Source organism: Amblyraja radiata, chromosome 13 (assembly GCF_010909765.2).
Source record: "Amblyraja radiata isolate CabotCenter1 chromosome 13, sAmbRad1.1.pri, whole genome shotgun sequence".
NCBI lineage: Eukaryota > Metazoa > Chordata > Chondrichthyes > Rajiformes > Rajidae > Amblyraja > Amblyraja radiata.
Window position 1 is genome coordinate 5825166 of NC_045968.1, and position 24009 is coordinate 5849174.

Genomic DNA, 24009 nt, shown 5'->3' on the forward strand with positions numbered 1-24009 from the left:
TCTTCCCTTAGATTTTTAACCACAGTCCGGGTCCTATTTCACTGCATTAAAGTTTCTCCTTACTTTCCCACATAGGCAGACGGGAGGGGGTGGGTGGGGACCACGGCACCGATGGAGCTCAGTGTGAAGAGAGAGAGAGATCAGCCGGTATTCAGCTGGTGGCAATTTTCACCAAGACATTTTGCTCTGCTCTGCGATTTGTGGAAGGGAACGAGAAGACTCTTGAAAAGCTCCAGTTACATATTGCCGTTCTATCGAAATAAATCAAGCGTTCTAATGATCTTATATTTGAATCAAGGGAGTTGGTCTGGTTCATCCTTAGTGATCCTGAAGAGAGTAAATGTAAAAATACAGACAAAGGAAAAGAGGCCTTTGTTGATAGGGTTAGGTTCAGGATGGAAGGAAGTTAACATGGAGCATATAACACTTGGGCGGATGAGTTGGGCCAAACACCTTGCTCCTGTGCTGTGCTGTGTGTCCATGCATGACGCTGGTCAGGAGGAACATGGTTGAGAAGAGTGTTGAGGTGATTGCATGACTAAATGGATACTCCACAATGCAAACTGATTTTTTTTAGAATTTAATCAATTGTTTTTAAATTTAGAGATGCAGCGTGGAAACAGGACATTCGACCCATCCAGCTCGTGCGACCAGCAATCACCCCATACACAATAGACAATAGCTGCAGGAGTAGGCGACTTGGCCCTTCGAGCCAGCACCGCCATTCAATGTGATCATGGCTGATCATCCACAATCAGTACCCCGTATCCCTTGACCGCTATCTTTAAGAGCTCTATCTAACTCTCTCTTGAAAGCATCCAGAGAACCGGCCTCCACCTCCCTCTGAGGCAGAGAATTCCACAAACTCGCAACTCCCTGTGTGAAAAAGTATTTCCTCATCTCTGTTCTAAATGGCTTACCCCTTATTCTTACACTGTGGCCCCTGGTTCTGGACTCCTACAATATCGAGAACATGTTTCCTGCCTCTAGCGTGTCCAAACCCTTAATAATCTTATATGTTTCAATAAGACCCCCTCTCATTCTTCCAAATTCCAGAGTACACAAGCCCAGCTCCATTCTATCAACATATGACAGTCCCGCCATCCCAGGAATTAACCTTGTGAACCTACGCTGCACTCCCTCAATAGCAAGAATGTCCTTCCTCAAATTTTTACTTCAAGAGTAAATTTGACTCGTGGAAATCTTTCATCATGTTGAATGATTTTCACGAGTTAACAAGTTCCCAGAGTACCTGCCGTTAGCGTTACGAGTTCCGACCTTCCCACTACGTTAATTCTACGTGATTACCACGAGTTTGATTTGTTTTAAACTCGGGATCACTAGTGGGTGGACTCGCACCGTGAGACAGGGCCATTACAGGTAGTAACAGAGAAAGTTCAGATTTTAAAAAGTGCAAGGTTTGCAGTAAGGTAGGTTGGAAGATCGGGACTACACCCTAATGGAAGGACTGTTCATTAGTCTGGCAATATTGGGGTTGAAGCTGTTCCTGAACCTGGTGCTGCATGCTTTCAAGAGATAGAGAGAGCACATTCTTGTCATCTGATTAGATAGATCAACTCTGGTGCGATGGAGAGAGGTATGAAACACTCGAAACCTGGCAACTGCGATCAACACACACATACACACACACACACACACACACACACACTTTACCTTCATGTCCTTTTAATGTTGAAATGACACTGCAAGTATTCTGTTCAAGCTTCAGTAATGTGATCTGCCCGGAGCTATCACCCACAAATGCATGGCTTGTTTCTCCGTCATATCTTAATAAATTGTTGGTTAAAAACAGATAACAGGCGATGAAAATAAACAGCGTAGTCCTTCTCCAAATAGGCTCACTCACCACACGGCAGTGGAATGATTTTCAGTGAGCAATTAATATTTCCCAGTATGTAAATGAATGCTAATTTTACTATCCTGCACTTTGTACCAATGTCAAAAGGTGAATTTACATTCAAGTATTTTTACAAGCAAAGTACCAATGACGTTTACAGCAATGACATAGGAACATAGAAAATAGGTGCAGGATTAGGCCATTCGGCCCTCCGAGCCTGCACCGCCATTCGATATGATCATGGCTGATCATCCAACTCAGTATCCCATCCCTGCCTTCTCTCCATACCCCCTGATCCCTTTAGCCACAAGGGCCACATCTAACTCCCTCTTAAATATAGCCAATGAACTGGCCTCAACTACCTTCTGTGGCGGAGAGTTCCAGAGATTCACCACTCTCTGTGTAAAAAATGATTTTCTCATCTTGGTCCTAAAAGACTTCCCTCTTATCCTTAAACTGGGACCCCTATTTCTGGACTTCCCCAACATCGGGAATAATCTTCCTGCATCTAGCCTCTCCAACCCCTTAAGAATTTTGTAAGTCAACCAAAAGAATTTTGACGCACCAAAGTAGGCGATCTCTCTTTTGTATTAATGGTGCAATGAGCAGCTAACTCCTGGACAGTCATTATTATAAAGGATGAAATAAAAACAAATTCCTTTCAGAAACAAAGTTTGCTGTTAATTTCTTAACTCTCGCCTTGAATAGCAAGTATGTCATGAAGCTGCAAAGAGTGCAGAGAAGATTTACGAGGATGTTGCCAGGACTAGAGGGCCAGAGCTATAGGGTGTGTGGTTGGGCAGGCCTGGCATTTATTCCTTGGTGTTCAGGAGGCTGAGGGGCGATCGTGAAGGTGTATATAATAATGAGTTGGATTGATAAGGAGAATGGACAGACTTTTAAGGGAATCAAGAACGAGAGGATGTAGGTTTCTGGTGAGAGGCAAGATTTAATAGGAATCTAAGGGGCAAACTTGGTACCGATTAATTTATTTGTCAGACCAGAGCAAGGATACTGTAGGCATGAAGCCCATGCACTAAAGCAGTGTCGGCCCTGCAAACATCCACTTTTGGTACACATCCAGCTGAGGTATTTGTCATGTCCTGTGCTTATAACCCATTCATTCTCTGGAGAAAACATGATCGCCGAAACACGATGTTGGTGTGCTGTAAGGAGAGAAGAAAAAAAGGTTATATTAACAGTTAGAATAGTTTAATTTACTCCAGCACTTTGTGTCCAATTTTATGAACCAGCATCTGCAGTTCCTCATTCTTCCCACACTCCAAAGACGTACAGGTCTGTAGGTTAACTGGAATTCTGTAAAATTGTACATTGCCCCGAGTGTGTAGGATAGTGCTAGTGTACACGTGATCGCTGGTCGGAGCGGACTTGGTGGGCCGAAGGACCCGTTTCCACGCTTTATCTCTAAAGTTTAAAGTAAATGAATAGCTTGTGCTAGCTGTGGAAATGAAGGCATGATGGGTCAGTTGTTCTATCTTATAGAAAGTATTATGCATAACAAATAGATTACGTATACAATGGATATACTATTTATTAGTCTGCAATTTAAAAAAATCATGCTTCATTATGTGACAAACTAAGCCAGATACATCGTGGACAAGTCTTGTAGGAAGATGGAAGCACAGTGTCCAGTTGTTGAACCTTTTAGTATAGTTTAGTTTAAAGATACAGCATGGAAACAGGCCCTTCGGCCCACCGAGTCCGAGCCGACCAGTAATCCACGCATACTAATACCATCCAATACACAAGGGACAATTAACAATTTTTACCCAAGCCATTTAGCCTACATGCCTGTACATCTTTGGAGTGTGGGAGGGCACCAAAGAATCTGGAGAAAACCCTTGCAGGCCACAGGGAGAACGTACAAACTCCACACAGACAGCACCCATAGTCAGGATTGAACCCGGATATCTGGTGCTATAAGGCAGCTACTCTACTGCTCCACCACCATGCTGCCCTTCTCAGACATTCAATCAGGATTGCTTTGTTACCCCAGTATCAATTCCAAGCACCATATCCCTTCTTCTTTGGTAAATCTGTGGAATTCTTTGCCAAAGAAGGTTGTGGATAGGGTTAAGAGAGATAGATCAGCCATGATTGAATTGCGGGGTAGACTTGATGGGCCGAATGGCCTAATTCTGCTCCTATCACTTATGACCTTTCCCCCACCCCATGTCCCCAACACCCAGAAACCTATCAACCTCTGTTGTGACTAAAGACAATGACTGAAGTTCTGTAAGACTCTGGGGGGAGAAATTCCTATGGTTTGTCTTTGAGTAAAACAAAAACTTCTCCTCATCCCAGTCATCAACAGTCTATCCCTTAATCTCAAAGCGTACCTTAAGTCAAATGAAACTAACATTCTCCCTGCTTCTAGCCTGTTGGGCTCCTTAAGAATTTTCAATGAAATTGACTCTCATTCTCCTAAATCCTAAACAATATAGTCTCAGTTTTATCTCTTCATTCAGCAGCTCATTATCTCCGAGAACATCTAGATGAATCTTTGGAGCACTCCCTTAAGAGGCAAGTTCCTGAACAAAGAGACCAAAGCCATATTCAATATCCCAGGTACAGTCTCACCGAGGCACGGTTCATTAGCAACAAGACTTTCCAACTTGTGTAACCAAATAATAACAAAATAAAAAAAGGTCAAGAATCAACAGCAGAAAAGCAAAGCAACAACAAAGAAAAAACCCCAAAAGGACACACAGTGCTGGAGTAACTCAGCAGATCAGGCAGCATCTCAGGAGATCATGGATTGGTGATGTTTCGGGTCATCAGCCGTCTTCAGGCCATATCGACTCAAAACGTCACCTATTCTCCAGAGATGTCACCCGACCAACTGAGTTACTCCACTAATTTGTGTTCTTTTGTGTATTAACCAGCATCTGCAGTTCTTAGTTTCTACAACAAAAAAAGCATGCAGGTAAAAGGGCTAGAACCATGGTCCACTTAGCTGGGTAAATAGTTCTTTTTGAGCAACTATATTTGGGAATGAATAAAATCAAAACATGCTGCATCCATAGAAAGATGTACTCAAGTTACAGAAGTACAACGGAACACCACAATGTTACCAAGCTTTAAGCCAATGCTCATTTATAAAGAATGAACCAGGCAGAAGCATGAATCTGAATGTAGGTTAATTACGACAAAGTGCTGTAATCTAATTATCCCAGCCATAAACATACAGCAAGTGGTTTGATACAAAGCTCGCCTGGGCTGCCATTTTGACAATGTTCTTCATGATCTGTCTTCACCCACAAAACCCTTTCCCTGCCTCTGAGCTTGCAATAAAAATGTTCATTTCAACTTGAACATTAATTCTGTTTCTCTCTTGACAGTTACCACCCAAACAGTTGAGTTACCACCATTTGTCTTTCATTTAAGATTACGCTTTAAGCTTCCTCTTTCTCTTTTAAACCAAGAATGAATGAATAAGTTTATTGGCCAAGTATTCACATACAAGGAATTTGCCTTGGTGCTCTGCCCGCAAGTGACAACAACATCCAGTGACAGTTAGGAATGACACATAAAACATCAAACATTAATAATAAAACATTATTGATTAAACATGTGAATTAAATAAAATACCAGAGCAAATGGGAGGCTACAGATTTTTGGTTATTGAGTAGAGCTACTACTCGTGGAAAAAAGCTGTTTTTATGTCTGGATGTGGCAGCTTTGACAGTCCGGAGTCGCCTTCCAGAGGGAAGTGATTCAAAGAGTTTGTGGCCAGGGTGAGAGGGGTCAGAGATGATCTTGCCCGCTCGCTTCCTGGCCCTTGCAGAGTACAGTTCATCAATGGAGGGAAGGTTGCAGCCAATAACCTTCTCAGATTATTCATAGCACATGAATATTTTTTTTTAAAGCAAGCATGCCAATTATATTTTTATTCACACTGTTAAACAACAAAATAAAATAAATTAATTAAAACGATTGGTAAGTATTTTAGCTGCAAAAGTTATTAACAGTTGTCATCAACTTTATCAGGTGCATTTTCAACGTCAGTAGGATTTTCAGCATTTCTGACTAGTTTGACAGCTGGCTAAACCCAAGGCAAGGCTTGGCCGACTTACAGCAGTTTTGCAGACAGGGTATCTTCTGCACTCTACTCATCTCTTCCTCCCCGAGATGGCAAAATGATAGCAGGACTTTGCCATCGTAGTTTAGTGTTAGTTTAGTTTAGACATACAGCGTGGAAACAGGCCCTTTGGCCCACCGAGGCCGTGCCGAATAGTGATCCCCGCACACTAACGCTATCCTACACACACAGCAGGGACAATTTACAATTATACCAAGCCAATTAACCTACAAACCTGTATGTCATTGGAGTGTGGGAGGAAACTGGAGCACGGAGAAAACCCACGCGGTCACAGGGAGCGAACAAATTCCGTACATACAAGCACCCGTAGTCAGGATCGAACACGGGTCTCTGGTGCTGTAAGGCAGCAACTCTACCGCTGCACCAACATGCCTCCCCTCACTATACCATCCGATGTGGGATGGCCTCAAGTAAGATGTTCTCACTGGAGAGTTCACACTCTCAAGTGAAATACAGATAGTGCACGTGTGCGCAACAAGAGTGGGAAGCTGGTCACTATCAGAAAATATCACCTTAGTTTGTTTTAATACATTTGACCAAAGAAAAGTGTGTTTGCTTACCCTCGTGTTAAATGACAGCCCTCCTAACTATCAAGACACTCGATTTATTACAGATATGGACTAAATGAGGTGATAAATGATTTTTTGAAAAAAGACAATGATAGAAGACAAAATACAATAATGTTCTAAGGAAGTTGTAACAATTTTGGTGGCATAAGGAACTGCAGATGCTGGAATCTTGAGCAAAACACAAAGTGCTGGAGGACCTCTGCTGGTCAGGCTGCATCCATGGAGGGAATGGACAGACCACGTTTCATGTTGGGTCCCTTCTCATAGTGCATTCGGCCCTTCGAGCCAGCACCACCATTCATTGCGATCATGGCTGATCGTCCCCTATCAATAACCCGTGCCTGCCTTCTCCCCATATCCCTTGACTCCACTAGCCCCTAGAGCTCTATCTAACTCTCTCTTAAATCCATCCAGTGATTTGGCCTCCACTGCCCTCTGTGGCAGGGAATTCACAACTCTCTGGGTGAAAAAGTTTTTTCTCACCTCAGTCTTAAATGACCTCCCCTTTATTCTAAGACTGCTTCTGGCTGTTAGATTAGGGGGAGAACGCTGGATGAGAGAGGTGGGGGTGGGCAAAGTCTGGCAAGTGACAGGTGAAAGGGGACAACTTTGATGTCACATAGGCTGTTCCTGGTGTGTATGTTTTTTCTTGGTAACATGGTAGGAAGAGATAAATGAACTAAAAGATAGATAAAAGGAGACAACTTCAACAAAAACATAAGTACAGACTTAAAAAATATATATACACAGAGAGACCACAGCAAATTCCAGAATTCCCTACAAAGAACTTCTCTTTGATTAGACAAACCCAGGCCAAGTCAAAATTGTTCATTGTTTCTTGCAATCTTGTCTTTTCACAGCTGTGATCGTACCACTATTCAAGAATACTTTTAGGACTTTAGTCTCCACAAATAACAGGTCGAGTAGCAAGTCTATCAACTAACACGAGGGCAAATGCAAGGTTCACTTCAGTACCAAAGGGCGTTAAGATTTTCCTACACTAACTCCTAAGCTAACTCCCGATCCCGACCCCGAGTGTTGTCTATATGGAGTGAGTACTTTCTCCCCGTGACCGCGTGGGTTTTCTGCGAGTGCTCCGTTATCCTCCCACGCTCCAAAGACGTGCTGGTTTGTAGGTGAATTGGCTTGGCATCAATGTAAAGTGTCCCCAGTGTGTAGGATAGTGCTAGTACACGGAGTGATCGCTGGTCGGCGCGGACTCGGTGGGCCGAAGGGCCTGTGTCTACACTGTATCTTTAAACTAAACTAAACTATAGTCAAAAACCAGTAACAGACAAGTAGAGTTACCAATCAACTCTCAACTCAAAACAAAATAGCAGGAAAATAGCTGGCAGCATCAAACACACAGCAAATAAACACAATTAAAATAAATACGACAACATACCTGGGTAAGTCTTTACATAAGTCATTTTATTGAAATCTTCAGCCATGAGGAATTCCTAAAATAAATGCAAATATTTTTAATCAACACTTATTCTATAGCTAGTTCATACACACATGCACATTTTCCTCACAAGATTACGGGTGCTTTCTGTACAGAATTTGTACGTTCTCCCAGTGACCCCGTGGGTTTTCTCAGATATCTTTGCATTCCTCCCACTCCAAAGACGTACAGGTTTGTAGGTTAATTGGCTTGGTATAAGTGTAAATTGTTGTGCGTGTGTGTGTGCGCGTGCGTGTGTGTGCGTGTGCGTGTTTGTGCGCGTGCGTGTGTAGCATAGTGTTAATTTGTGGGGATCACTGGTTGACGCAGACTCGGTGGGACGAAGGGCCAGTTTCCACGTTATATCTATAAACTAAACTAAATGAGTGTGAAGCAGGGAAATTATTCTCAAGGATATTTACTGTATAACAGTTGATACGATGTTAGCCCAAAACCCAGAGTGCATTTATGGGCTCCATTTACAGTGGAAGGGAGGAGCCACAGGCCCAACATGCAAAACATCACAATTGAGCTCAACCTGGAATTTAAAATCAGAGCTCTTGAACGTCAGCACAGCGGTAGACTTGCTGCCTTATTACAGCGCCAGAGACCCAGGTTCAACCCTGACTAGAGGTGCTGTCTGTACGGAGTTTGTACATGGGTTTTCTCCGGGAGCTATGATTTCCTCCCACACTCCAAAGACGTACAGGTTTGTAGGTTAATTGGTTTTGGTAAAAATTGTAAATTGTCCCTTGTGTGTGTTGGACAGTGTTAGTGTGCAGGGATCGCTGGACTCAGAGGGCCGAAGGGCCTGTTTCTATACTGTGTCTCTAAACTAAACACAATTCTCCATCTGCAACCATTGGAGCTGAAAACTTAATCAGGAAATGCCAACACCGGTTGTGGTTAGGCTGCATTTGAACTATTATGCACCCTATTACAGAAAGGATGTGGAGGCTTTGGAGAAAGCGAGGCATCAGCACTACCAGTTGTGCCACTGTGATGATCTTTCTGTGCTGTGTATCTCCATGAAGTCACTGTACAAACTGGAAGTCCTAGGTAGTTTGTGCACGTACTTTGTGTTTTCATTGTAATAATACCAGGTGCCGCAGGAAAAGTCCTTGAGACCCAGAGAACTGGTGGCAATTGTTGCTTTTCCCATTGCCCAGAGGAATTCTTGGACGTTGGGGATAATAACGAGAACTTGTAGCGGACATACATTGTTCCTCTTTCAGCAGAAAATAACTCCAGATCATTCTGTGAGACAAACAGTGGAGCATTTATAACTTCCTCCAATATAGTTAATCACCATCTCAGCAGGAAATAGGAATTGTGGAGTGAGTGGGGAGGGGCAGAATTTTAAAGGAGAAAAATATAAATACTTATGTGAATCAAAATTTGAACGAGTGTACATCGGACTTTGCAAAGATCTAAGGAATGCAAGTTAACAGTCCTTACATCAATGATGATCGTGGATCCAAGATGGATTTATTTTAGTTTAGTTTAAATTTTATTAGTTGATTGTCATGTGTACCGAGCTACAGTGAGAAGCTTTTTTGTTGCGTGTTATTCAGTCAGCGGTGAGAGTACATGATTACAATCGGGTCATTTACAGTATATCGATATAAAATTGTAATATTAATCTGTACGAGCATAACAAAAGTACAATATACTGCAGGCAGGCAAACATACCACAATTGCTCCATTGTCTTGACCTATAAAAATCCGTTTATTATCAGGATTGTAGGAAACGGCAGTGCAGGGCGCTATGAAAATAAAAAAGTATTGTTAACACCATCTGATTGCATCATGAAATATTAATCTTGGAAAGAAAATGCCAAGGAGATTCACAAACTTCTACAATTATGAAGCTAACAATGATCTATTCTACATGCTCATCGATCTCCATCCCCTTTGATCTCCCTTTTTTCACACGTTATCCTTCCATATCTCTGTGTCTCCCTCTCCCCTGACTTTCAGTCTGAACGTCACCCATTTGTTCTCTCCAGAGATGCTGCCTGTCCAGCTGAATTACTCCAGCATTTTGTGTCTATCTGCAGTGTAAACCAGCATCTGCAGTTCCTTCCTGCACTGTGAGGTTCATGCCAGTTTTAATTTGATCTTTTTCTCCCCTTTAATGCTACTTCAATAACATAGTAAATTACGCAGCACACCGCACCTTTCAGCTATTCCTTTCTCTGCTCCATCCACAAAGATAAACAGTAGCACATGAATGGTTAACAACACTACATTTCCCCCCCCACATTACACTCTGTGAAATCAGAATCAGAGTACAATATAAAATGATTCACTTGAAGAGATTCTAATTGGAAAAATGTTTCGTTTTTTAAAATTATTTGAACAGCTAGAAGCAAATAATGTCCACATGTGATGATACTACAAGCATAAAAAAATACCTTAAAGAATCTGTGTAAGTCTTATGCCAAAACATTTTAAAAATGGAAGTATTCTTTCTATTTTTTTTTAAGAACCATTTCGCAAGTAGCGATTCAGACGTTCATTTTGTATCGCTATGATTAGTTCAAGATCCCAGTACTAATCCTGTCAACCCTTCTACCATCATATAAAATGACTGTAGCAGCAGATTTTTATATCGTTCAAGAGATTACTCCCTCTAGCCACTTAAGAGACAACATGGGTTTAGGAGAATGTCGTATTACCCATGTGAAACTTTCCATGAGACTTTCAGAGCTTCTCGAAAGATAAATCTTTTGATTAATAGTTTCTTTATTGTTGAGAAACAGCCACTACAATGACTATCTCATTCTGAATTGGAAATGCAAGGGGGACTTTGCAACGAGAGTGCCTGAAGGATTAACAACAACTCTAGTTCTATTTAATATTCCTTAAATCAAAGACTACTGCAAACAAAGCAATAACTGTTCATATAAAAGAACAAAGTGTTTTTTGAGTTGTATCTGTCATGTCCCAAACTCTTCACAGTACAGAAGTTACTTCTGTGCCAGTTGCTTAAGCAAATTCAACAATCCACACATGTTCCCACATAACTTTATGTTTGTTACAAATAGGACCAAGGTACCTTCGGTATTTGTCACAAAATTAGTAAATAACCTTCACATCCAGTTGGGAAGGTGCAAACTGTGATACTGCAGCACTCCCTTAATACTTTGTTACGCCGCAAGTCTAGAATAGGGGCAGTCTTTGGGTTACACAGGGCTTCCATCCCAGTGTCCAGTCTGTGAGCCAATTTACCATGTCAGAACTGTCCATTTTCTATAGCTGATCATATTGTATCGCTCTGCATACAGAAGGGTCTCGACCTGAAACATCACCCATTCCTTCTCTCCAGAGATGCTGCCTGTCCCATTGAGTCACTCCAACATTTTGTGTCTATCTTCGTAAAATTCTGTTCAGTTCACTGGATATTTATCCTAACACAACCCATTGCAAATGGGGTGGCACAGTGGTAGAGTTGCTGCCTTACAGCTCCAGAGATCTGGGTTCAACCCTGCCAACGGGTGCTGTCTGTATGGAGTTTGTACATTTTGGCCCTGACTGCGTGGGTTTTCTCCAGGTGCTCGGGTTTCCTCCCACATTCCAAAGACGTACAGGTTTGTAGGTTAATTGGCTTCTGTAAATTGTCTCGAGTGTGTAGCATAGTGCTAGTGCACTAGGGTGATCGCTGGTCAGCTTGGACACAGTTGGCCAAAGGGCCTGTTTCCATGCAGTGCCTCTAGCGTCCAAAGTAAATATTGTACAAATATTGTAACGAATACCAACTCAACGAAGACCAAGAGTTTGAAGAAGGGTCCCGACCTTCATGGTGACCCATGTCCCAAAAAGAAAAATTAGTCCATGGCTGATGCTGGCTTGTTCTATATACGATTACTGAAGGAATATATTGAGGGTTGAAACAGAAAAATATTTGACATCACTTTTCTTTGTCGCAAAGCAAATTCTGAAAATGCATCACATCTGTGAACACTGTATCAAAGCCACTTTCAAAACGCATTCAGGCATTTTGCTCACCTGATACTGTGTGATAGATGCTTGGCCAGTACTGACCACTGTCTCGTTTCAACCACACACGGATTGTCCTGCAGAATGAAAGTTAAAATACTTATAAACATGTACGTAAAAAAATTCTTGCAAATATTCCCATTGGTATGAAATGCTAGTTTATATCGTTTCCTCATAATAGAAGGCAGAGAAATCACATCTAATGATGCTGCAGAAACAAGGAACTGCAGATGCTGGTTTACAAATAAAGATACAGTGCCGGAGTAACTCAGAGGGTCAGGCACCATCTCTGGGTAACATGGATAGGTGACGTTTCAGATCGGGATCATTCATCAGACTGATCAATCAGATACATATTAGATAAGCATCTCGGATACTAGAGGATGTTTGGAGATGAGGAGAAATTTCTTCAGTCAGAGGGTGGTGAATCTGTGGAATTCTTTGCCACAGGGGTAGTGGAGGTCAAGTCTGTGGATATCTTTAAGGCAGAGATGGATAGATTCTTGATTAGTACAGGTGTCAGAGGTTATGGGGAGAAGGCAAGAAAATGGGGTTGAGATGGAGAGATAGATCAGCCATGTGTAGGAAAGAACTGCAGATGCTGGTTTAAATCGAGGGAAGACACAAAATGCTGGAGTAACTCAGCGGGACAGGCAGCATCTCTGGAGAGCAGGAATGGGTCTCGACCCGGCACGTCACCCATTCCTTCTCTCGAGACATGCTGCCTGTCCCTCTGAGTTACTCCAGCATTTGAGTATACGATAGATCAGTCTTGATTGAATGGCGGAGTAGACTTGATGGGCCAAATAGCCTAATTCTACTCCTACTCCTTATGACACAGTATAATTGTATATAGCGGTACACTGAGCTGGTATACAGAGCCGCCAGTTTGGCGCCAAAATGTAACACCTGACCGGTTGCATCGTGGCTTGGTTCGGCAATTTGAGCGCCCTAGAGAGGAAAAGACTACAAAAAGTAGTAAACACTGCCCAGTCCATCATCGGCTCTGATCTTCCTTCCATCGATGGGATTTATCACAGTCGCTGCCTCAAAAAGGCTGGCAGTATCATCAAAGACCCACACCATCCTGGCCACACACTCATCTCCCTGCTACCTTCAGGTAGAAGGTACAGGAGCCTGAAGACTGCAACAACCAGGTTCAGGAATAGCTACTTCCCCACAGCCATCAGGCTATTAAATCTGGCTCGGACAAAACTGATTATTAATAACCCATTATCTGTTATTTGCACTTTATCAGTTTATTTACCCATGTGTGTATATATTTATATTATGGTATATGGACACACTTATCTGTTTTGTAGTAAATGCCTACTATGTACTGTGTGCTGAAGTAAAGCATGAATTTCATTGTCCTATACAGGGACACATGACAATAAACTCACTTGAACTTGAACTATCTGCAATGAACTCCATTAGCCATTCCTCAGCCCACATGCCCAGTTGATCAAGATCCTGCTGTAATTTTTCAGAAACATTTTGCCTATCTACGATACTGCTCACTTCAGTGTCACCTGCAAACTTACTAATTCTAGTTTGTACATTCTCATCCAAATCATTGAAATCATTAATTTCACTGAATATATTTATGCTAAAAAAAATTCAAACACTACAAAAATTTCACAAGACTCCTGTGACCATAGTGAATAGAAGAAAATGTTTCATAACTCGTCCAAATAGTTGATACACATCGTTGAAATCATAATGAAACTGAATAAATTTGTGCTATATAAAATAAATCTCACAACAGTCTTCTGTGAGTGGAGTGAATATAAGGAAATGAAAACACATTTAGTCAGAAAGATGATGATTTGAATGAAGGTTTCATAAACTCACCACACTGAGACTGCACCTCCTCTTGTGGTTAATAGTTACTGAGATATTTTTGTCCAGGACAAATTTGATGGTTAAGAGAAAAAAAATAATGGTATAAAGTAATATAGAAACATAGAAAATAGGTGCAGGAGTAGGCCATTTGGCCCTTCGAGCTATTAAATGTGATCATGGCTGATCATCCAAAATCAGTACCCCGTTCTTGCTTTTTCCCCCCATATCCCTTGATTCCTTTAGCCATAAGAGCTGTAATCTTGAAAACATCCAGTGCATTGGCCTCCACTGCCTTCTGTGGCAGAGAATTCCACAGATTCACAACTCTCTGGGTGAAAAAGGTTTTCCTCATCTCAGTCCTAAATGACCTCCCCCTTATTCTTAACTTCTGTAAATTTACTTCTGTAAATCTGCGGTTTAATTAAATCATCACAATATGGCCGACATGGCCATGTGACAACCATGAGAAGAATAGCAAAAATATTCTAATCTAAACACAACCTGCTTATATTATTGGAGTTTACAGAAAATCAATTGAAGGCAATTTCAATACGTTTTTAGTATTTAATAAGCTTAGATTGTAGCACTGAAAATCATTATAGGTTATGTATACCAGTAACTGTCAAACCATAACACAGTTGAGAGAGCAATGATTTAAAAAAAAAAAACAATGCAGTGTTGGAGTAACTCAGCGGGTCAGGCAGCATCTCTGGAGAACATGGGTCGAGCCTCTTCAGCAGACTGAATGTGGTGAGATGGGGGAAACAAAGCTGGAAGATAGGAAAGGCAGGACAAGGCCCAAGAAGTGATCGGTGGAGCAAGGCAAGGGGGGGGGGGGGGGGGGGGGGGGGGGGGGGGGGGGGGGTGGATAGGAAGATGGTTGGATGGTTTTATGTCATTCCTTTATGTGTCATTCCTAACTGTTGTGGGCGGAGCACCAAGGCAAATTCCTTGTATGTGAATACTTGGCCAATAAACTTAAGGGCCTGCCCCATGAGCATGCGACGCCATGCGGCAAGCGCGACCTAAAGCCCGCAGCCGCCTCAACGCCGTACGCACGGAGGTCGAGTGAGTGACGTGAAGTTCGAGCGGAGTCTGACGGGCTAACGCCGTTGAGGCGGTGCCGCGCGGAATTTTTAAACACGGTCAGTTTTTCGGAGCCCCGCGCGATGTCGGGACCAGCTCCGCACAATTCCATACGGCTCCAGCGATCGAAGAGCGACCGGCCCCGCGAGGCCGTACGGCTCGTGCGACCACGTTAGGTCGCACTTGCCGCATGGAGTCGCATGCTCGTGGGACAGGCCCTTTCTTCATTCATTCATTCAAAGGCTAGAATTGAAAAGACAAAGGGTGCGAGATAAGGATAGAAGAGGTACGAATTGTGAAGCCAGAGGATGGAATATAGTTGGGAGGGGTGACAGAAAGGGAGGAATGGGATTGAGTCCTGTCGGGCACAGGGCAGAGAAAGTTGGGGAGGGAAGAAAGGCGGAGGAGAGAAGAAAGTGAGTTGTTTGTAGGTTAGTTACCTAAAATTGGAGAATTCAATGTTCATATCATTAGTTTGTAAACTACCCGCACGGAATACGAGGTGTTGTTCGTCAAGTTTGAGTATGGCCTCATTCTGGCAATGGAGGAGACCCAGGACAGAAAAGTCAGTGTGGGAATGGGAAGGGGAGTTAAAATGGTTAGCAACCAAGATATGCAACAAGCCTTGGCCAAGCACAAGTGTAATAGTCGCCGAGTCTACGCTTGGTCTCGCCGATGTACAGGAGTGAGCACTGAATGCAGTAGACGAGGTTAGAGGAAGTGCATGGGGACCTCTGTCCCACCTGGAAGGATCTGTGGGGTCCCTGGATGGCTGTGAGGGGGAAAGTATAGGGACAGGTGTTACATCTCCTCCGGTTGCAGGGTAAAGTACCTGGGGAGTGGGGTGGTTTGGGTGGGAACGATTGAGTGAACCAAAGAGTTGAAGAGGGAGCAGTCTCTGTGGAAGGCAGAAACGGGTGGAGATGGGAAGATGTGACTGGTATACCCTCTCACCTGCCTTCACTTATCACTGGCCACGTTTCATCCTGCCCCTCCTCTCTTCCAACATTCTCCCCATCACCACAATCAGTCTGAAACAGGGTCCCGACCCAAAACATCACCTATCCATGTTCTCCAGAGATGCTGCCAGACCCTCTGAGTTTACCCAGCACTTTGAGCTCTTTTGTTGTAAACAGCATCTACAATTCCTTAGGTTAGAATATATATATTTTTTAAATGAAAAATATTTAACCTTAATATTTCTAGCCAAATTAATACAAGCATGTCGCCTTCCCAAAAAACATGAAAATCAATATTTATTACTTGGGTATAATAATTTAATAAGCAATAATCAAGATGTCTGTACAGACATTCTCCCTGTGACAGCGTGGGCTTTCTCTGGGTGCTCTGGTTTCCTCCCACACTCCAAAGACATAAAGTATGTAGGATTTGGTAAGGATTGTAAATTGTCCCTAGAGTGTAGGATAGTGCTGGAGTATGGGGATCACTGGTCAGCATGGACTCAGTGGGCCAAAGGGCCTGTTTCTGTACTGTATCTCTAAACTAAACTAAAGAACTCAGACGGAAAGTTTAGAATATTTTAGATTCAAAATGGTGATAGTTGTTTGTAAGTTAGAAATTCTTTGTTAATAACATGAAATTAGTCTAATATTCAAAATCAAGACATACCATATAACCATATAACAATTACAGCACAGAAACAGGCCATCTCGACCCTTCTAGTCCGTGCCGAACACATAATCTCCCCTAGTCCCATATACCTGCGCTCAGACCATAACCCTCCATTCCTTTCCCATCCATATAACTATCCAATTTATTTTTAAATAATAAAAACGAACCTGCCTCCACCACCTTCACTGGAAGCTCATTCCACACAGCTACCACTCTCTGAGTAAAGAAGTTCCCCCTCATGTTACCCCTAAACTTCAGTCCCTTAATTCTCAAGTCATGTCCCCTTGTTTGAATCTTCCCTACTCTCAGTGGGAAAAGCTTTTCCACGTCAACTCTGTCTATCCCTCTCATCATTTTAAAAACCTCTATCTGGTTGAAATAAATCACTGTTCGTTTCTTGAGAAAATAACAAGGAGGTGCTATAACTTTACAACTCAAAATGCAGAGACATGCCAAATGCCTTTATTCAGATTCAGATTCAACTTTAATTGTCATTGTCAGTGTACAGTACAGAGACAACGAAATGCAGTTAGTATCTCCCTGGAAGAGCGACATAGAATATGATTTAAATAAATAAATCTATTTACATGCATAGGATCTTTATAGTAACTAGGCTCATTCTTTGCGAAGGGTGATAATTCATTCAACATGCACTATCAGCCATTAAAAAAAAATTAAATGCAATTCATCAGAGGGCGGTGGAGGCCGGTTCTCTGGATACTTTCAAGAGAGAGCTAGATAGGGCTCTTAAAGATAGTGGAGTCAGGGGATATGGGGAGAAGGCAGGAACGGGGTACTGATTGGGGATGATCAGCCATGATCACATTGAATGGCGGTGCTGGCTCGACGGGCCGAATGGCCTCCTCCTGCACCTATTGTCTACCATTTTAGCTGTACAACGTACTAGCAAAAAGCTTTATTCTGCTTTTTTGGGTAGCAACTAGCTTTCAATCTGTCAAAAATGTTTTCAATGTTTATAAGTTCTAGGAGCAGAATTAGGCCATTCTGCCCATCAAGTCTACTCTGTCATTCAATTATGGCCAATCTCTATTTTTCCCTCTCAACCCCATTCTCATGTCTTTGCCCCCATAACCACGGTCACCAGTGGCGGACTGGCCAGGGTGTCAGCTTGCCCGATGGCAAGTGGGCCCCTGATGAAGTGATAGCAAGTGATGGCAAGTGGGCCCCTGTTAAATGATAGCATTATAGTTGTGGGTGGGCCCCCTTTGTCTCCTGGCAACCAATATTTTTAGACCCAGTCCGCCACTTATTGATCAAGAAACTTTTGATCTCTCTGCCTTAAAAATATCCATTGACTTGGCCTCCCCAGTCGTCTGTGGAACCGCCAATGAGGGTGGAACCTACATATTTGTTACCTTTAATATTGCAGAAGGGAAAAAATCGGTTATGTAAAATCTCATTCCATTTGCCAGAATCAATTTTAATGCAATATTAACTTTATCATTTTTAAAAAGCTTCTACTCAAAGTACATGCTCAAAGGAAAGCATGTGTTTAAAATCATGAATTACTTCACTTTTCCACATCATACCGATTACAAAAAAATATAAGAATTGTTATTTTTCCCTGCTCAAAGCATTTGCCGAGAAATGTGCCACTTAACTCGAGGTGACATTATTTCTAACATGTAGCGAGGAGGATGAGAAGGGGAGCAAGATGCTGGTTTATAAAAATAGACACCAAGTACTGGAGTAATTTAGTGGGTCAGGCAGCGTGATAAGACAATGCTTTCTTTGTGAGTCTTTGAACAGAGTTGGCTCACTCCCCTATGCAAGTCGGGCGGCTCTAATGTACGTGTTCAATGCTGGTGAAACGTCCTTGCAGGCCGTGGAATTAAAAAAAAAGTTGAAACTGAGAGAACCAAAGCCTAGGAGGATGGTGATGTCTTTCACGATTGAAATTTGGGGTTCCTTGCAAAAGAACGCAAAAAGAAAGCGAGAAACACACAACACAGACAACTGAGGATTGGGGAAACTCTTTTAACACTCGGACGTAGAAGGATGGAGGTTTGAGTGGTTGAAGAGTGGCCCGTTTCAGCAGAGGCTGGACAAGATGTAAACAAAGCTGGCGGCGGCCGAACTCCCCGGGGGACCGGTCAGTTTCACAAATAACCCGCCCGGTGAAATGTACAATGTGAAATGTACAAGCCCGCACACAGACACACACACACACAATCCTCCTGCCCGCCTTGCCAGCGCTAACATGTATTCCCACCCTCCTTTTTATTTATTTTTTGGTTGGTTTTGAATTTCCTGTAAAAAAGGGAACCGAGGTTGTTGTTTTCCTCGCAAGCGCACACATCTGCATTCAGATGTGGAGGCTGCAGGGAGCCTCCCTCTGCCTCACCTGTCCTCGCCCACTGTGATCACCCCGTCCTCCTTCGGCAGCAGGATCGCGGCGTTCACCGTGTCCAGGTGCCCTTCAATTTTGTTCAACAGCACCGGGCGGCTGCTTTGCGCCCTGGAATGTATTTCTGCCGCCATCTTTCCGTCTTTTAGACAGCAATCAGCTGACGGGCTCCGTTTTCTATTTAGTCTTTACCGTATTCACTGCAATAGTGGGAACTGCGACAAGGCGGGCGCTTCCGGCAACAAAATGCAATGCAATGCAAGGCGGAGAGTTCTTGAGCGGACAGTGAATGGCTTGGATAGAGTGGACGTGGAGAGGGCGTTTCCACTAGTGGGAGAGTCTAGGACCAGAGGCCACACAATCTCAGAATAAAAGGACGTTGCTTCACGAAGGAGATGAGGAGGAATTTCCTTATGGGTCTGTCCCACTTAGGCGATTTTTTCGGCGACTGCCGTAGTTGTAGCAGGTTGCAGAAAAACCTGCGACTGGACCACCCTGCGACAATGCCTACGACAACCTACCACCTAGTCGACGTCAAGCTGCCGACAACCTGCGACCCATTAGGACGCTCACCTACGTCCACACCTACGTCCACCCACGACAGGCTACGACAAGGTACGACCCTGTCGGTGACAACTGAAGACAACTTCAGACAATTCAGTCGCCGGTTGACGTAGGCTGGCGTAGGTAGTCGCCAATGGAATTCACCAAAGTCGGCACCGGCAACAACCTACGTCATCCTGGCGACAACCTACGACAGAACCTACGTGAGGAGAAGTCAAGCTACGCTCATAGGCGTCAAGCCCACTGTCGCCGAAAAGTTTTGAACATTTCAAAATCCAGCGGCGACCAGAAAAGCGCTACGATTCTTTGGGCGACTGAGGAGACGACTCACGACCATACAGGCGACACCCCGGCGACCATGTGGCGACAGCCTAGTTGCCTGTAGTCGCCTAAAAAATCGCTTAAGTGGGACGGGCCCATTAGTCAGAGGGTGGTGAATCTGTGGAATTCATCGCCTGTGGAGGCCAATCAATGGGTATTTTGAAGGCAAAGATAGATAGATAGATAGATAGATAGATAGATAGATAGATAGATAGATAGATAGATAGATAGATAGATAGATAGATAGATAGATTCTTGATTAGTACGAGTGTCAGGGGTTATGGGGAGAAGGCAGGAGAATGGGGTTGAGAGGGAGAGATAGGTCAGCCATGATTGAATGACGGAGTAGACTTGATGGGTTGAATAGCCTAATTCTGCCACTATAACTTATGAAAACACCCACAGTGCTGAGAGGAGGGAGGGGTCAGGCAGCATATGTGGAGGAGAATGAATAGGCGACATTTCGAGTCGCAACCCTTGCCCAAGACTCCAGCATCAGCAGTTAGAATCATACAACATGGAAACAGGCCCTTCAACCCAACTTGTCTCTGCCAATCTGGATGACCCATCTACACTAGTCCCATGTTCCCACGTTTGGCCTATATCCCTCTAAACGTCTATCCAATTCCCCCATTTTCTCAAGAGACACAAAATGGAAAGTGGCCCTTCGGCCCACCAAGTCCATGACAACCATAGATCACACATTCACACTCGCTCGATGTCATCTCACTTTTTCATCAACCTTCTACACTTTAGGGGTAATTTTTTACAGAGGTCAATTAACCTAAAACCCACATGTCTTTAGGATGTGGGAGGAAACCGGAGCACCCGAAGAAACTCATGCGGCCACAGGGGGAACGTGGAAACTCTGCACAGAGAGCATCCGAGATCAGGATCGAACCCATGCTGGTGAGACTGCAGCTCCACCAGCTGCACTATAACTCCATTGTATGGGGTTGGCGGGCAATGCAATTGGTTTGATAGAATGTAAGGATGTAAAAAGGCTGACTATATGTTTGCCCGTCCTCTTTTAGTTTTAGAGATACAGCATGGAAAGAGGCCCTTCAGCCCACCGAGTCCACAGTAGCTCATTGTGGAGGGTCTCAACCTGAAATGACAATACTTCCTGCTCCTCCCCGCAGATGCTGCCTGACCCACTGAGTTCTTCCAGCACTGTGTTTGTTTTGTGCTCCAGATTCCAGCACCTGCAGTCTCTTGTGCCACCAAGCTTAGAAGTTTTGCATCATCAGCTATAATGTTAATTTCTTGTTTTTGTAGCTAATTTATAAAATCTACCTGCTGACCCCATGACAATGAGACACAAGGAACTACAGATGCTGGAATCTTGATCAAAGGAGTCTGATGAAGGTCCTGACCAGAAACATCATCGGACCATTTTCTTCTGCAGATGCTGCCAGGCTTGCTGAGTTCCTCCAGCACGTTGTTTTTAACCCCACGGCAATGGTTGAAATTGAATATTAAATCCCCACTTATTTTTTAATTAAGGTTTTCAGAAATTATGCTTTGTTTATACGAAGGATTTAGTGTTAGATCTATCCTACACACCAGGGACAATTTACAGAATCCAATTATCCTATCAACCTGCATGTCTTTGAGATGTGGGAGGAAACCGGAGCAGCCAGAGGAAACTCACACGGTCACAGGGAGAATGTGCAAATTCTGTACAGACAGCACCCGTAGTCAGGATCGAACCCGGGTCACTGGTGCCGTAAGGCAGCAAATCTACCGCTGTGCCACTGTGCCTTCTGGATCTAAACTATTTAAATGTTTTTGAAGATCCATTTACTGCATAGGAATTTAATCTTCTAGTTGTTGCACCTGTTTGCTGATTTATTATTTTCTCCAAATTGCCTAACTGTTGTGCAAGGGCCCTGAGTCCGTTTTGACGTATATGATAAGCCGTTAGGCAGACAGAATTGCAGTTTTGTCTCACATTGTAACACGTTTCAAGGCAAATTATGCGTTGGTGATGTTCTGCCAACGACACAATACGTCTGTACACTGTTGGCTGATAACACCTTTTTCAGACATATCTCCTGTTGACATTAGATGAACTTTGGTATTTGGTAACAGGAAATGCTGTCACGAGTCACGCCAGTCAGCATCTTTAAACATAGCTGGAAACTCTGCTTACAAAGATACACATACCAAATACTGTTTTCAAAAAAGAAACTGTAGGTGGAAACACACAGAGAGTGAGAAACATAAAAAATATTTATTAAACGTATAAACGGAAAACAGAAGATGCATTAACAGTTGTTGAAAGTGTATACATGTTTACATTTTATATTCCGCTTGGGTAGTTTACAACCCAACGGTTTGAACAGTGAAATCACAAATGTTAAGTAACACCCCCCCCCCCCCACCCCATCATTCCTTCCAGCACTTCCCCCCCCCCCCACCTCCTCCCCACAAACCCCCCCCCCCCATTCCTTCCTGCACTTCCCCATCCCAGTGTGAGCCAATTTTTCCCTGCCCACCTCATGTCCCTATCCAGCCATAAAAGCCCTGTCCCACGGTACGAGTTGATTCCAAGAGCTCTCCCGAGTTTATTTAAAAAAATCACACTCGTGGTAAGCATGGAGAATGAACGTAGCTGGTACGTCAGAGCTCGGGAACGTCTCAACGCTAACGGCAGGTACTCGGGAAGACTCGCTAACTGCAGGTAAGCACGGGAAGACTCGTGAAGATTTTTCAACATGTTGAAAAATGTCCACGAGAGCCCCGAGTACGGATGAGCGGCCATTACCGTATATCTCCGAGTTCGAATCAGGGCAAACTCGCGAGAGCTCTTGGAATCAACTCGTACCGTGGGACAGCGGTTTAAGACTCCTCCAGACTTGGATAGAGTGGATGTGGAGAGGATGTTTCCACAGATGTGAGAGTCTAGGACTGGAGGTCACAGCCTCAGAATTAAAGGATGTTCCTTTAGGAAGGGGATGAGGAGGAATTTCTTTTGGTGGGTGACAAAGGGTGGTGAAACTGTGAAATTCATTGCAACAGAGGCTGTGGAGGCCAAGTCAATTGATATTTTAAAGGCAGAAATAGATAGATTATTGATTAGTACGGGTGTCAGGGGCTATGGGAATGAGGCGGGAGAATGGGGTTGAGAGGGATATATAGATCCACCATGATTGAATGGCAGAGTAGACTTAATGGGCCAAAAAGCCTAATTCAGTTCCTATCATTTATGACCTTATGAACTTTCCATCTCACCTCTTCTCTCCGTATCTGACACCCTTTTGTCTCCTTTTCATCTCTAGCCTTTGTCCACCTATCTGCTAAGCGAAGCCCCTTTATCCGTATCACTTTTCACACTGGCTTTAACATCGGGCCGTCGGCAGAGGCAATGCTGAGGGTCCAAGGCCCCGACCACCACGAGTGAACAAACGAGGAAGATGACTGAACGTTAATTCCACTGTGGTGGATGTTTACAACATGTTAAAATTATTGTGTATTGCGTTCTTTTTTTTAACCTGTATGGCTGTATGGTAACTCAAATATCACTGTACCTTAATTGGTGCATGTGACAATAAAATGTGAACTTGAACTTGTATATTTACTTGTACTGTTGCGCTTACTGTCCCTGTAAAGTTGCAGCAAGTACAAATGTCATTGTTCCAGTTGAGATGACAATTAAACATTCTTGACTCTTGAGATTCAACACACTTTAGGCATACCCTCAACTATTAACTTTAGAAATACACTCCTAGAAAAACTTTAGAAAGGTGTACAGAATCATGAGATGAATAGATTGGGTAGACGCAGTCTTTTGCCCAGAGTAGGGGAATCAAGAACCAGAGGACATTGGTTTAAGGTGAGCGGGGCAAGATTTAATAGGAATCTGAGGGGTAACTTTTCACACAAAGGGTGGTGGGTGTATGGAATGAGCTGCTGGAGGAGATAGTTGGGGTAGGCACAATTGCAATTTTTAAGCAATATTTAGACCGGTACATGGATAGGATGGGTTTAGGATATGGGCCAAACACAGGAAGGTGGGACTGGTGTAGATGGGAGATGTTGATCGGTGTGGGAAAGTTGGGCTGAGGGCCTATTTCCACGCTGTACAACTCTGACTCCATGACTAAATAACCTACCAGAGCTGGCATACAAGAAATATGTGTAAGTATGACAGACAGCATGGGGGGAGGGGGGGGGGGGGAGAACAAAGGAAAA

General features: G+C 43.4%; 1 protein-coding gene across 1 annotated transcript in view; it reads right to left on the reverse strand.

Annotated features, from left to right (window-relative positions):
• Positions 1-19159, reverse strand: part of wdfy1 (WD repeat and FYVE domain containing 1) — a 44411-nt gene extending 25252 nt beyond the window's left edge. Inside the window, exons 1-6 of the mRNA XM_033031130.1 lie at positions 18925-19159; positions 12006-12073; positions 9687-9760; positions 7956-8010; positions 2874-3024; positions 1675-1787 (exon numbers count right to left, since the gene is read on the reverse strand). Coding sequence (XP_032887021.1) covers positions 1675-1787; positions 2874-3024; positions 7956-8010; positions 9687-9760; positions 12006-12073; positions 18925-19061 — 598 coding nt within the window. The 5' untranslated portion in view covers positions 19062-19159. The remainder of the gene's footprint in view (positions 1-1674; positions 1788-2873; positions 3025-7955; positions 8011-9686; positions 9761-12005; positions 12074-18924) is intronic.
• Positions 19160-24009: the final 4850 nt, after the last annotated feature.